The sequence below is a fragment of the Anarrhichthys ocellatus genome, unplaced genomic scaffold, assembly GCF_004355925.1.
Source record: "Anarrhichthys ocellatus isolate YVR2014 unplaced genomic scaffold, GSC_Weel_1.0 scaffold5, whole genome shotgun sequence".
In the NCBI taxonomy this organism is placed as follows: domain Eukaryota; kingdom Metazoa; phylum Chordata; class Actinopteri; order Perciformes; family Anarhichadidae; genus Anarrhichthys; species Anarrhichthys ocellatus.
Genome location: NW_022280035.1, coordinates 1,113,418 through 1,127,626, shown reverse-complemented (window position 1 = coordinate 1,127,626; position 14,209 = coordinate 1,113,418). Strand labels below are relative to the sequence as shown.

Here is a 14,209-nt window from a genome sequence, read left to right as displayed (position 1 = left end):
AAAGTAGCTTGCTTCGTGTTTGTGTGATATGTTTAAAAGGCAACTGGTTTAATGGAGGGGGGTCTTAGTTTCCAGTGGCGCATCTAATGCACCACCGGCACAGGAGGCTCTGGAGATAAAGTGCTAAACTATTTTCCACATTAAGAGGAAATGGCGCCCCCTGGTGTGCTTATTGTGCCAGCTCCTCCGCTGGGTTATAAAAGCACTACAGTAAAGCCAACAGAGAGGGCCCTCATCACGATCCCTTCAGTGGTGGTTTGAGTTAAGGGGCCGATGGCACTCAGCATGGAGCCTCAAGGGGCTTTTAAGAGCTGCATTTCCCTCCACACTGCTCTCCACATGCAGCGCACCCTGCCGGAGGAAACGGATTTAACCGATTTCCACCGCAGTGCCCGGCTCCTCGTCGCGGTCACACATGATTCTGTCCACAGTATTTAAAAGGTCTTTAATACGTTTTATGAACAGCAACACACCTTCTCTCTGAGGAACCGGAGCCATGTTAGCAGATTTAAGTCTCAGCGTTCTACTTTTTATGACACACACTTTATTGTTAAAGGTCAACTCATCCACCTTCACTCTGCACATATAAAATGTAGGCTGATGAATAAAAGGAGAGTTTGGAGTGAAAGGACAGTGAGACAGCTGTGATTTATATTTTTAATAGTTTGCTCGACACCGTCATCAAACTGGTCACACAAATAAGATTTGAAATGTTTTTTTTAATAGAATTTAGGACAACCAAATATGTAAAAGAAAAAAAAAAAGAAAACCAACAGCAAAAGTGAAATTGAATTCACTTGATTATTATTTTTTTGTTTTCCTTAAAAAAATATCAGCCTTTCCCCCTGGTTCACAAACCGTTCAAAACCTGGACAAACAGAAATAACATGATCGATTCCGAGAAGCTGGAAGGCCGTTACCATTTGTTGGCAAATATAAATATGGTGGTTTTGAACAGGGAAAAAGTGTACGTACAGTTCACACCACGGTAGGACACTCGGCACTGCCTGTATCAATTATTTCAGAAATGTAGAAAACCAGGATTCCTTTTTTTCCGATTGAAATCAAAGCATTTATGACAAGGAAATATTTACAGTCAGCCAGCTTTAATAGTCTCTGGATTTTGCCGTTTGTGTTGCCCTTCGGTCATGTTTTGATTGTCTATTCGGGAGCGTAATTGTGAGTGTATGTGTAGTCCGAGTAGTGATCCTGTGCCCCGCCCCTGCCTGCCGGGTAACCCCAAAAGCAGGGTCCACCTCCCGACCCGCCCCCCCGATCGTGTCCTCGTCCTGGCCGAGGCCAAAGGGCTACTGGTGGAGGTCCTCTACCTCGATAGCTCCCTAAAGAACCAAGACCCATACCCCCCCGCATAGGCCCATGGTCCAACTGTCCAGGGATGCCACCTATACTGCCGTAGCCGATGCCACACATTGGATGTGGAGGCATCTTAGGCCTGACTATAGAGCCCCCCCTGGTGGCCACTGTGGGAATACCCACAGAAGCTCCAAGGTTGTTAATGCAATTCACCTGAGTCCTGCCCCCCTGACTACCAGGGGCGCTGCCTCCGAGGGTTTCCCCAGTCTGATGAAGCCCGCTGGGGTCCAGAGGTCCGCTAGCAGTCCGACAGGAGCTGGTCCCCCATAGACCGTCCCCAGGCCGGGTGAGTGTCCTGTCGCGTTGCGAGGGGGTCCCGCCAGCATTTTGATGAATGCCAGCCATGTACGCTGGCTGGGCTGAGTCACTGTGGTCTGTGTAAGGGAGGGAGGTGGTGAGCGGGGAGTTCCCAGCAGCCCCGGCTCCTCCGGCGTCCGAGCCGTACATGTGGCCCAGCATCATGAGGTGAGGCGGAGGGGGAGGTCTGACCTCCAAGGGGAGGGACGCCAGGTTGGCTAGAGGTCCCGCCGCGGCAATGACGGCCGGGGGCGGGATCGAGGCAGGGGATGGGGCCGCTGGGACCGGGGGGCGGTAGTCCTGTTCCTGGGTGCTGCTGCAGGGTGACGCGGGGTAGGCCGGGGAGGCCGCGTAGCTGGAGGAGCCGGTGTAGGACGACCACGATGCCGAGGGGCACAGGAAGCTCTGGTGGGGGTTCACGGGGAAACCTCCCGGGGACAAGCCTCCGATGTCCGAAGAGCCCATCCCCATCTGGTTGGTGGCCTTGAACTGAGAGATGGCCGTTTTGAGAGCGCTGTACTCGGACAGCGTGGGAGTTCTGTCGGGGGTGGCCTGCTGCTCCGGGAGCGGAGGCCGAAACTCCTCCGTCTCTGGGGGGGGCGGAAGCGGAGGCTTCCCCTTCTCCACGGCCTGGCTCCGCTCTGGGGGATCCGACACGGTGGTCGGCTCACCTCCATCATTATTATCATCATCCTCATCATCATCATCCTCAGAGTCTAACGACATGTCCTCCTCTTCCACACACTCGTCATTCACTACTAGCAGAGCAGGAAAGAGGCAGAAAGAGAGAAACGAAAGGAAGAAATGATCAAACGAATGTGTTACAGATGCATTAACAGCATCAACAGTGTATTAAATAACTTAATGGACATATTTAACTGTCAAGAACACTGTACATAACAAAAGTTACACTGCATGACATGAAATCCTCAATATTTTTGGCGGTTAGTCGTGCTGTTGACGCTACCCACCTGTAGAGGGTGGTGTTGGAAGCTCATTTTGATTGATGGAGCCGATCAGACTGTGGAAACCGCTCATGACGTCGTCGATGCTCCCGATCACGATCCCGTTTCTGGAGTACTGGAGGAACATCTCAAACGGCCGCTCTGTATAAAACACACATCACATCACAAATAAGCCAAAAGACAGCTGTCACTCCAATAATGGATTTCATTTTAAAGGTATAAAAAGGACGACACGTCTCACACCAACACTTTATAAACAGAGTTATTATGACAGCACGCCTCGTCTCGCTGTTACGTGAAGCTTAGTTTATACTCGCTGCAGTGAAGCCGGCTCGAGCGCTAGAAAATGACGTAATGCCGCATGCGATCACCCGACTGTTACGAATAGTTCACTGATAAAAGCACTATCTACATGTTATTTAATGCTTTTAATACTCGACTTGTTTCTTTACAGATCTTGTACAAAGGCGATAAAGTAGGCCATGAATATGAGATACGAGTTACACTCGTCCTTTTGATTCCTCACAGTTCATTTTGTTTGTTCGCCCTCTGGCCTCCGTTAACGCTCGTCCGCAGAGGCTCGAGCCCCGGCACCAAGCGCGAGTACAAACAAAGCTTTACGGCCGTCATCTACACAGAGCATGAAGCACACATCCTCCGTTTGGTGCTCAAGGCTAAAAACAACATCATCAAATAAAACTAAAAGTAGCTCAAATGGATAACACGAGGCAAAGGAGCAGTGCTAGTCCACCACACAACAGTGGTTAGAGTGTTGGTTGACAAGATACCCAGCGACCCTGCGGCTGCTTTTTCTGCCAGAAAGCGGCTCTATATGTGGACGCGGGGCCGCCGAGCCGATAGGGACGTGAACGACGATACCTGTGAGGAAGATAAGGTGCCGCTGCTGCGTGTGCTGAGCTTGGAGCTTGATCAGGCAGTCCAGGTCCGGAGCCTGACGCGACTGGGTGTCGCACTCGTGATACGGAAGGAACTCCACCAGGTGCTTCTTCTGATAGGAAGTGAGGAGGTTCAGCAGCCCCATGGCGTTAGTGTTCAACCTTTAAGAGAAGGAGCAGATTCATAGAGTGTCACGGTATTGATTCACGGCTCAAAGTCTGGCTAAAGATAATTAGGATTTGGTTACCACTATTTTGGGGAAAGCTCCTACTCAAGATACTGACCTCCCCAGTTCTTTCAGCTTCTTCTGGGACTTGCAGTGCACCTTCCACTGCCAGGGGTGCTCGGGGGTGCTCTGCTCCTCCAGGAACTTCAGCAGCCCCTGCAAACGATCTGCTCAAAGAAATGCATAATAAAAGCTCTGAAGTATTGTCCAACCGATCCATGAATTCGCACAGCTCCCCTCAAAGAACGGCCAAACCGTACCCTGTGTGATGAGGTCGGGGTTGAGGACAAACTCGTCAGACACCATGAAGCCCCCGGACACAAAGAGCTCATTGTAGGTGTGGTTCTTGACGTCGTCCAGAGTGTCCACTCCGGCGAAGCTCACCGAGGGCAACTTCTTCAGAGACACCAGAGCCGGGATCTGCAGGGCCAGAAGAAAAATACCTCGATACAGTATGCGGATAACCCCGACAACTCAAATAACTAAACACAACACTCTGCAGCAGATGTTCAATCGGCCGGTGGCGGGAGGCGGGGTCGTACCTTGTGCACATGTGCAGCGATGTCCTCGTTCGGGATGATGATGAGGAGCTTATCTAAACTGCCGCTGTTTTCCAGAAACGTCTGTGGGCTGCACTCGCTGTTGCCAAGACTCTTCAAGTACTCCTTTGTGACAGACAAGAGGGAGACGGAGTCGTTCAGAGACGAGACGGAGGAACGCGTCCTCCTCGCTTACACTTACAAACAGCGGCTTGACTGACAGCTGCAGAGAGAGCCGAGTGCCGAGACGAGGAACACATAGTGACAAAGGAGGAGCCGGTGTGGCGTTTCACATTCCTGTGAAACGCTTCTCTCCTGTGTGTGTGTGTGTGCGCAGATTACTACTGCAGAGCTGCAGAGGCTGATAAAAAAAGAGATCTAAATTAAATCTACAGATAAAGAATATGAAAGAAAATGGATGTGAAAATATGTAAAGAATGAGGGCTGCCCCGTCTTAGTCAGTTACTCGACTAATCGGTCGTTTTGGTTTTAGTCAAAGAAGTGCGATTAGACAAAGATGTTGATAATCCAGTTAAAGTGGAGGTAGCTCATCAGATGAATCAGCTGTTCAGCTTCTGAAATGTGAGGAGTTTATTTTTAGATCTGAAATCTTTGCGTTGTGAATGGATCAAGTGGAAGATGTCATGGAGGACTCTGGGAGCTTGTGAGGGACATTTTTCACTATTTTGACCCATTTATTGAGTGAACCATCTCACAGAGGAATGAATAACGTGACCGACAGTGACTGCTCCAAACCCGTGTGCCGTACCTTGATCTCCTTGCAGACGGTGCTCTCCTCCCCCTCGTCCCCGCAGTAGATGTAGAACTTGACCGTGTTCTTGGTGACGTCCTTAAAGATCTCCACCAGGCTGCTGAAAACCTCGGGCTTCAGCTGACCGATGAGGCTGCCGGCCAGCAGGCCCGGCCCGCTGCCCGCAGCCGCTTTCTGGGCCTTGGTCTCTGGAGACTCTGGCGTGACGTGAGAGGGAGAGTAGATCTCTCCCTCCAGCTCCGCCGACGAGCCTTCCGCTTTAGACTTCGTGGACGCCGTGCCTTTAACGATGCCCATTTTACCGCTGTGAGAGGAGGCGGCGCCCTTTGACAGGGAGGGGTCTGCTTTAGGCTTGGCAGTCTGTACCGGGGTGGGGGGCGGTGTGGTGAGATTGGGCGGTGTGGTGAGATTAGACGTGGTCACCGGGGGCGGCGGGGAGGTGACCTGGGAGGGAGTGGGCGGGGCCGGGATCAACTTGTCCATCTTCTCGCACAGCGCTCTGACGTGGCCCTGAACGGGTACGGGGGACACGAAGGGCACCACAAAGTCCGAGAAGCAGCTGTTGGGCAGCCAGCAGTGGCGGGGGGGCAGCCGCGGGGACAGCCGCGAAGAATACCAGATGCGGTGAGTCTGCATGATGTTCTTAATGTCAGACGTGAGGCTGTGAATCTCCTGGTTCAGTATGGTGTCCAGGCTGATGGAGGGCCGGAAGGGAAGTTCCTCCACGACCGGTAACGTCGGCGGTGCGCCCGGCTTTTTTGTTTCCGCGTTGACGGGCGTCTTCGGCTCTGCGTAGCTGTCCGTCACCGTCACGGGCTCCGGCTTGGGCTCCAGCTCAGGAAAAGGCTGCGCTTGGTCTGGAAGGGAAAAAAAAGAAGAAGAAGAAGAAGAAACATGTCACACAAGAAGCCTCGTGAAGCAGATCTAAATATGCCCACAAGGGGAGCGAGGTCTGTGTAAAGACTGCTTTGAGGTACCTTCACTGGCCGGGTTCACCCAGGTGGTGGTGTCTGAGGTGTGAGCTTGCTCTGCTGGGGAGCCCGGGCTGAGTGGACTACCAGGGCTACAGTCCATGTCCTCCTAAACGGAATAAAAAAACAGCAATTATTTTTAGATCTACAAACACGTCTAAGGCCTCGATCACACCGAGACCAGTCGGTGGTTTTCTTTAGTAAGCCTGGTGTGCACTTCTCTCTGGCGCTGTACATCATGTGGTTTTCTAGCGAGTATAAAAGGGACATTTTAATAACAGAGCAAGAGAGAGAGAGCGCACGAGGAACGTTGTTTGCTTTTGATCTTGACTGGACATTGGACTTCTTTGCCTAAGTTACAATCCGACAGAAATGGTGGATCAGTGTTCTTGAGAAGTTTTGTTTTAATGTTTTTCTCTTTGACAAAGAGCCACTGGAACGCCGGTAGATGTGGTGGGAACGGATAATAGCAAATGACAAAAGGTTGATATTAGCGTTTTTAATTAAATGGACTCTATACATTTTTCCCCCTCTTTTCATCCAACAGCAAGAGCTCGACGTCTGCTTGAATGCATTTTCCCCCCCGTTAATTACATTTGATCACTCCAATCCTCCAACAGATCAACCCTAGAAGCAGTTCACATCTCACCTCTGTGTAGTTGGTGTGAGACGCGGGCTCATTCGGGTTCTTGAGATCCGGCTCGAGGAAGGCGGGTTCCCCGCTCCCCGTGCCCGTCGACGGTTCGCCGTGGTTCGACTGCGCTGACGTGGAACCCTGAGCCACGGCTTTGTTGAGGGTAGCCAGGAGGATCTTGAGGAGGCGCTGGGTCTCGTTCACCGCGGGGGCGCCGGCGTTGCTGTGAGCCCTCAGGTCGGTGTCGTAGATGCCCATGCTCTCCATCACCGCTGTCAGATTGTCGCCGTGTCCGACCTCATCTCCGATCTCTTCTGCTTGGGCTCCTAGCGGGAGACAAACAGCCAATTAGAGACGATTTAAAATATCCTCAATATCCTGAACTCTAATAACTACGGTTTTCCTTGTGAAGCAGGATTATGCATCATTGCAAATTTGCCAACTTTTATGGGTTAAAATAATATTTACGGTTGAAATTAAACTACCTTAATTTCTAGTGCACTTAACTCTAGAATGGCTGTAGCAGCTGTTCCACCAGCAGAGAGGAATATAAACAGAAACCTCAACGTTTAACAACGAAAACAAGCGTAAAGTAATTCAATTTGCAAAGCAATACACTGGCTGCATGTTAAAATAATGCCAACGCTCTTTTTTTTTAATTTTAATTTGCAATGCAATTACTGAGAGCTAATCAGACAGGGCTGTGAAACTAATATAATATTCATTATTTCAGAGGAAAAAAAACCCTCAAATTAAATCACACAACTGAAGCCTCGGCCCTCCTCACCTCTGCTGGGTTCCCCGTTGCTGAGCGGGTCCGTGCGTTGGTGCTTGTTCGCGCCCCCCCGATCGTCGCCCTCGAACTTCCTCTTCAGGCTGCTGACGTCCCACGCCCCGTCCTCCCCCCGCTCCTTCCCCGGCTCCTTCACGATCGCCTTCTTGTGAAGCTGGATCAGCTTCAGCAGCTGCTTCATCTTGTCTTTATCGTACTCGTTCTGGGACAGACGCAGCCTCTGAGGGGGCTGAGGCTGGGGCTCCGCGGGGGTCTTGTGCTGCGCCTGGGCCCCGTTAGAATGGGCCAACCCTTGCCTCCGCCTGCTGCTGCTGCTGCTGTCCGACGGCGGTTTCTCCTGTGCCGGCCTGTCCGGAGGCGGCCTCTCTGCGAGTCTCTCCGCCCTGTCCGAGCCCCTGTCCGAGCCGCCCCAGTCGGACACAGGGCTGTATTCCACTGGGGCTGGCGCAGGTATGGGAACGGGCACGGGCACGGGCACGGGCACGGGGTTCCTTATTCTATTGATGACGTTCTTCGTCTTGCTCAGAGGTAAAATGTAGTTGCCGGGGTTGTGCACGTAAGAGCGCAGCACGGCGTCCATGTTGCATTTGGGTCTGTGCACCAGCAGCGGGTTGGTCCTGTCGTCCGCGTTGTATTTGTAGTCGGGCAGAATGAACGGCCGCACCGTGCCCGAGTCCTTGCGGGTCAGGTAGTCGGTGGCCTGGCGCTCCACCCCCGAGCTCAGGTCCTTGCCCGGGTTGGCGCGCAACTTGAAGAGCGCGTAGTGCAGAGCCGGGACGAAGGGATCCACGGAGGACAGGATGGCGGGCTGGGGCTCCGTCGACAGCGGCTCTGGCTCGAACAGTCTGGATGCTGCGATGGAGGACGCACGTTAGTGTCGCGTTAAAGATGTCTATCTGCACTAATAAAGTCTTTAGAGACGGGATCTTTACACCAGGAGTTAGTTATAACATAGAAACCAGCAGGTAGACGTGAGAAACATCTTTGCTGTATCCAAACAAACATTCTCTGTTTCTTAATAAAACATTCCGGTTGGGAGCTTCATGCTTCCACTGGAGGCCCAATCACAATAACAAAAGGATGGCTAGAGTGAATAATACTTACAATACTTGACAACCATCCTTGACTCCTGAAAGATGAATAACGCTTGCAGGTTCTTCTCGACGCGCCCCCGCCGCTCTGCAAAACAAACAGAAACTTTTTTTTTACAGTTGAACCCTTTGCTGAAGGCAACAAGTGGGTGTTCAAACGGCACAGCGGAGAGCTTTAAGAGGAGAGTAAAAGCTTTTTCGGCACCTTTGGACTCAACCATCTGCGCCGAGGACAGCAGGAACAGAAAGCCCCGGTCAAACAAGGACTTCACCAGCACCTGAATGAGAGGAGAGCAGGGTCAGAAGACCCACAGTGCATCATTATCTGATAATGTGAGCGATCATAAGACCAGTCTGACTGCTGGACAGGTTTTCCTGTGTGTACACGAGTACTTCAGCTTTTTAAATGTCTTTTTAAATAAGCAGCATGACCACTGTGACAGATGGTTCTCTACATTATCTACTTGTTAAGAAGGAGAAAAGATCAAACGATTACATCGTGTTATAAACTATAATCTCCATTCTTCTGTGTGTGTTTCTTAGATTTCGAAGTATATTTTGTCGACACGCTGAGAGTCACATTCCGGATCTTTTCGGTTAGTTTCCACGCACGGGAACGCGGTGGCTAGCGGCCGAAGGTTGACTCACCATCCTGTCCCTCTCCAGTTTATGGACCAGCGCTGCCAAGCTGCCGCTGGTGGGTTTGCCTTTTCCGTCCACCACCTCGAACAGGCTGCAGGACATCCCACATTTCATCACTGCGGACAGAAGAAAAGCAAGAAATGAAGCTCATCTACGCAGCGGCTCGCTTTTTATCTGAAACACCTTGTTTGCAATCACATCGATGGAGTAAGTCCATGTTCCTGTAATACACGATGCGGGTGCTTGCATTTAGAATAGATTGATGACTTGAATATGATTTGATGATGAGGTGAACACGTGTGGGGTGAGGACTGACCTTCCCGTGATGCGCTGTAAGTGTCCCAAGAAAAGAGCACAGAGGGAATCTTTCGCTTCACCTGATCCAGCTGCATGCCTCTGCTCATCTCCAGCTTCTCAGGCCTTCAGGGAAGCAGATTTATCAGAGAGATAAATATATATATTGACTGTATATTGAGTGGATTCTAGCTTCCTCTTTGCAAAGTGAGTGTCTTTAGAAGCACCGAGGAGGTTCAGGGTGAACAGGACTATGAAGGTTTACTCACAGTTTGAAGGGGAGGTAAGGGCGCGACGAGGACCGTAAACAGATTGGGAATAACTCGTGGCCCTTGTTCACCAATGGACCACTCCACACCGTGTAGCAGCTCCTCCCTAAAACAACAGGTATCCACAGCACAGGTCAGAGGTCAGACACGATACAAAGAGCTCATAACTAAAACAGCACTTCGTCCTCTTGGTGAATCGGATCATTTTGAGGGTGCAGCACTTAGAACTGCGCTCATCTCTAACTGAAGCGCCACGTTAAGATTTTGGGGAGCCAGGTTATTTGTCTCATTCAATATTTATCAAATATCTAAAAGTCAAAAATAGTTTTTACCTCGACCTCCTTCAGAGGAAATAGTGTGAAACCTGTGAAGCGGAGAGAGAGAAGAGCCTGTTAAAAACAACACAGAACATGGTAACAACCCTCCCGACTGTCTGCAGATACCTGCTGATGGAACCGTACCTGTGTGACGTCATGGGCGTAGCAGCGGCCTCCTTGCCTTTGTACTTGAAGGAAACCACAGCGTAGGGGCACACGTGCCGCGGCCGGGCCTTGATCTCATCGAACGCAAACTCAAAGAAATATTGCTTTAAAAAAAAAAAAACAATAAGAAAGACACATTCAATTATACAAATACTGTCCCAAGAAATAAGAGAACTCACATTACTTTAACAACACGCTACACGTGATGAGTGATGACTACCTGCGTGAGCTCAAACGCCCGGTAAGACAGCAAAGACGTGACCCTGTTGGCACTTTTGGACAAGTGACAGTCGAACTTGGGAGTAGGTTCCATCGCGTTCTTAGGCATGTTCTCGTGGATGTGCTTTATTCGACCCTGAGAGGACAAACACACGGGTGAGCTGAACATCTCCCCCCCCCCCCCTTACGAGGGTTACAACTCTGTCAACGTCACAAACTGAACGGCAGCCTTACATACCCTCATAACTTTAAAAACGATCATGTCTCCGGACGAGCCCACTTCAAAGGGATTGATTTGTAACAGGTCGGAATATTTGGAGACGTAAACACCTGCGATGACAAAAGAAGTGAATTAGAAGATAAAGCGTCACACTCGTCCTCCATCAACGATGCATTGAAAGTCTCACATTTACGCTGTTAAAAGTGACATTCTTCAAGTCAAGTTTTCATTGGAAGCCGGTGACATGCAGCTGCAAACTGACGTTAGTTTAGTTAACAGCATAATTACGTCAACGAGCGCTTCGGCAACACTTTTGAACGTAGCCTGAGAATTATGTCGATTACTGGTTGATGTATTTTAGAACAAGACAAAGCCGTCACTCCTTGTGTGTGTAGTCAGTTGTGACCCAACATTGAAGTGATATATTGCTGCATATATCAGAGTCATTCCCAGCCATGGCTGTGGCACGTTAAATCAGGTCTAAATGCTAATCAAACATCTTCGGATGCAAATCATCCATCAGGGCGCCGACTCTTTAAACAATATCCGTGAACAACAGTCTCCTTTCACAGCAATACGACTAACTGACGACGTATGTGTAGATATTTATACGTAATCTGTGTCGATTGATCTCAACGGGAGACATTTTGAGGATAATAAACAGTTAACAAGCAACTTAATAGAGTTCACGAAAAGACAAGGTTTTACATTAGTATTGTTGTTATTCCTTGTTTTAATGTCGGTACATTAGATGTGCATATGTGTACAGTGTGTGTAGGGATTTGTAAGTTCTGTAAAATGACAATAAGCACAGTTTAAAAAATAAAAACATGACTAACTTACCCACTGATGGATTTCCTAGTGTAGTGATCCTGGAGTGTCCAACCGACAGACCCTTCTCACAGATCCACTGGAGCTGCGCACAACAAGAGAACGAACAAAAACGTGTCACAACTTTGCCTCAGGTGAGTTTACACTCGGTGCAGTACATCGTTGGAGCCTCGCGGCGGGTCAGTACCTTGGATTTGTCCGGATAAAGGAAGCAGTACGACTCGGTCAGCTCTTGTTCCGTCCGCCCCTCCTGCTTCATCTCTCTCCGCTTCTCGATGAACTGCCACAAACATGAGCAGCATGAAACTCACAAACATCCCACCGTGTACTTACATATACACACACATGTTATGTGGTTAAACACGTGCTGTCACACATGTGCTCTTTCCTGCAAATACAAAAAGGGATCAAACATTCCACGGTGACAATGTGCAGCAGGACACATCCAGCGACGGCCCACCTCCTTCTCCAGCAGCTCGTTGTGGATGAGCCGGGCCTTGCAGTACGAGAAGGTTCCTCGCGACGACGAGTCGAGGTAAAACGAGGAGACGATCTTCACGAGGTCCTCGAACTCCCGGCTGTCGGGGGGCAGGAACTGGTACAAGCCTGCGCACGAGAAGAGGGGAAACCAGCGGGGTCAGCGTCGAGCGGAAGGAGGTACAACAAAAAGTAAAGTAAAACTTTGAAGTCTGACCATGGGAGACAGAAACATCAAACGGAATATCCTCTACTCTCATTTAGAGGGTGATATATGAAATATTGTTTCTTTCTTGCACGAAAAGAGGAATCAAACATGTTTATCATATATTGACATGTCAATATTAGGAGCAGGAGGAAGTGACGTGCTTGCAGACGAGTGCTCTTTGTGTACCGAGGGTAACTGAGGGGTCCTTTAAATAAAACACTGATGGACAACAGTAACCAGGAACTCCTTCACATCAACGGAAAAAACCCCAGCTGGAACAGGCGACACAGAGACGTACTATGTCAACCCAAACACATGCAAATGAGTGAAACCACCACTACACTGACTGGATGGAACATCACAAGCATGGAGGTGTAACAGGTAGTAAACATCTCTCATGTGAAGCACAAAGTAGTGCAGCCAGGTCCATCTCACAAGAGTTTCCTACTTGTGCATGAAGACTTTGTGTGCGCGGCTTAAAAATGTCAAGTCCGGCAACTTCAGCCGAACTTTGCATATATGCAAATAACTTTTGGGACATGATTTGGGGGGGGGGGGGGCAGTGTCATTGTATTGTAGTCTGTAGGAGTGTTTAGGGTGATTTGTAAGAGGGATGCTGCAGTGGGACGAGGAGTGGGCAGCCCTTGGTGTCCTGGTTCTGTGAGAACATCCACAGAAGACAGGTGGAGGTGGATCATTTCACGCCCTTCACTGAGGTCAGTGAGACACCCCCACATGTTGTCAGGTGACGGTTGCAAAAACACACTCCATGACACCAGCTGCATCAGACTCTGGTCCTGTGGAAAAGGTGATGGTGGGCTTTGTATATTTAAAATAAATGGACAGAATGGACAGTGCTGCCTGTCTCTCTCTGGACTTTGGGGACAACCAGAAGCTGTGTCTGCTTAATACCACTCGCGCTACATTTGTCAACGGCTATCTTCCCCCCTCTTGTTTAAATAATAGGACCGTTGGTTTAATCACAATTTCAGTTAAAAGTCGTTAAACCAGCGTGACCAGCAGGTAACGCTAGTTAGCGTAACGGTTGACGTTAGCAGGGGCTAGCAACATGCAGCAGAATTAAGAAAAAGACGGACAGGCTGTGTTTTCAAAATAGCAGCACCACCTTTTATCTTCCTCGGGATTTGGAAATTCCTCCGCGGCTGCTCTTCGCCGGGTCTCGCCTGCGAGCTCCTCCGCCGTTCGGGGGCTTCTTGTTCGGGCATTACGCCGTCTCCACATCCAGGCTGATCGCCATTTTGTTGGTTGACTGTGGCCGAGGTGGCGGCTGAATTCTTCGGGTGCTCGCCACCACCCTCCTCCGGCTGGAGATAGTCCGTCTCGGTACATTCTGCGTCCCTTCTCCCGTTGGGGTTCAGGGCCATTTTACCGAGGCACACCGTGCGCAGGAATTAACGGGCAATGTAGCTGTAAAACGATTACGGCACCGCTTCACTCACACTCACACACACACATATACACTCTCTCTCCTCCTCACCCTGCCTCCGCCATTGTGAAAATGACGTACACGTTCTTCTCCACCACTGCAAAACGCTGCCGTCACTATGTTTACATACAAGAACATCCGCGCCGCCCAGCGGCGGATGGATATACTGCGAGGCTTCATGTAACGTTAGTGATGGATGTGGCGATTAGTGATGCAGCCAAAATATATGAAACCCTGCTATGGACGTCCTGACTGTACATCGTTAATATTTAATGACATTTTTAAACATCTTATTTTTTTAATCACTGTGCAACATTTTACAAGTGTGGAGATACCTGGTGGTATAATGAAGTATTGCAAGAGGTATTTGTTCTTCAGGTTTTACAGTAAAAAATCTATATATATATTTTTTTTTGTACACATATACATACACTTATAAACATATATGTATGTACGTTTACATATACATACATTTATATATATAGTGTGTATATACTATATACATCTATAAATATAAGTATATAAATACACACAATAAATATATATATATATATATGTATA

At 49.4% G+C, this 14,209-nt stretch overlaps 1 protein-coding gene across 2 annotated transcripts; it reads right to left on the bottom strand.

Annotated features, from left to right (window-relative positions):
• Positions 1 to 13,754, bottom strand: tasorb (transcription activation suppressor b). 2 transcript variants are annotated; one of them, XM_031845584.1, is made up of 23 exons: positions 13,328 to 13,754; positions 11,977 to 12,122; positions 11,704 to 11,796; positions 11,529 to 11,601; positions 10,704 to 10,795; positions 10,467 to 10,601; positions 10,226 to 10,350; positions 10,097 to 10,128; positions 9,765 to 9,870; positions 9,518 to 9,621; positions 9,208 to 9,317; positions 8,765 to 8,837; positions 8,573 to 8,647; positions 7,463 to 8,320; positions 6,691 to 7,001; positions 6,048 to 6,150; positions 5,068 to 5,927; positions 4,302 to 4,424; positions 4,020 to 4,179; positions 3,818 to 3,926; positions 3,516 to 3,694; positions 2,643 to 2,777; positions 1 to 2,429 (listed from the first exon to the last, which is right to left on the bottom strand). In XM_031845584.1, exons 1-23 carry the CDS (start codon positions 13,584 to 13,586, stop codon positions 1,162 to 1,164), a joined length of 5,529 nt encoding a protein of 1,842 aa, XP_031701444.1. In that variant the 5' UTR covers positions 13,587 to 13,754; the 3' UTR covers positions 1 to 1,161. The 2 variants fall into 2 exon arrangements, with proteins under 2 accessions (XP_031701444.1, XP_031701445.1); XM_031845585.1 differs by having other exon boundaries at positions 1 to 2,426.
• Positions 13,755 to 14,209: the final 455 nt, after the last annotated feature.

Bases quoted from the DNA above. Each gene is read 5' to 3' on its own strand.
- tasorb (XM_031845584.1), bottom strand. From the start codon at position 13,586: ATGGCCCTGAACCCCAACGGGAGAAGGGACGCAGAATGTACCGAGACG. The intron at 11,797-11,976 runs GTGGGCCGTCGC...TGTTTGTGGCAG, and splicing joins ACGAGCTGCTGGAGAAGGAG to TTCATCGAGAAGCGGAGAGA. The intron at 11,602-11,703 runs GTACTGACCCGC...TGTTGTGCGCAG, and splicing joins TTTATCCGGACAAATCCAAG to CTCCAGTGGATCTGTGAGAA.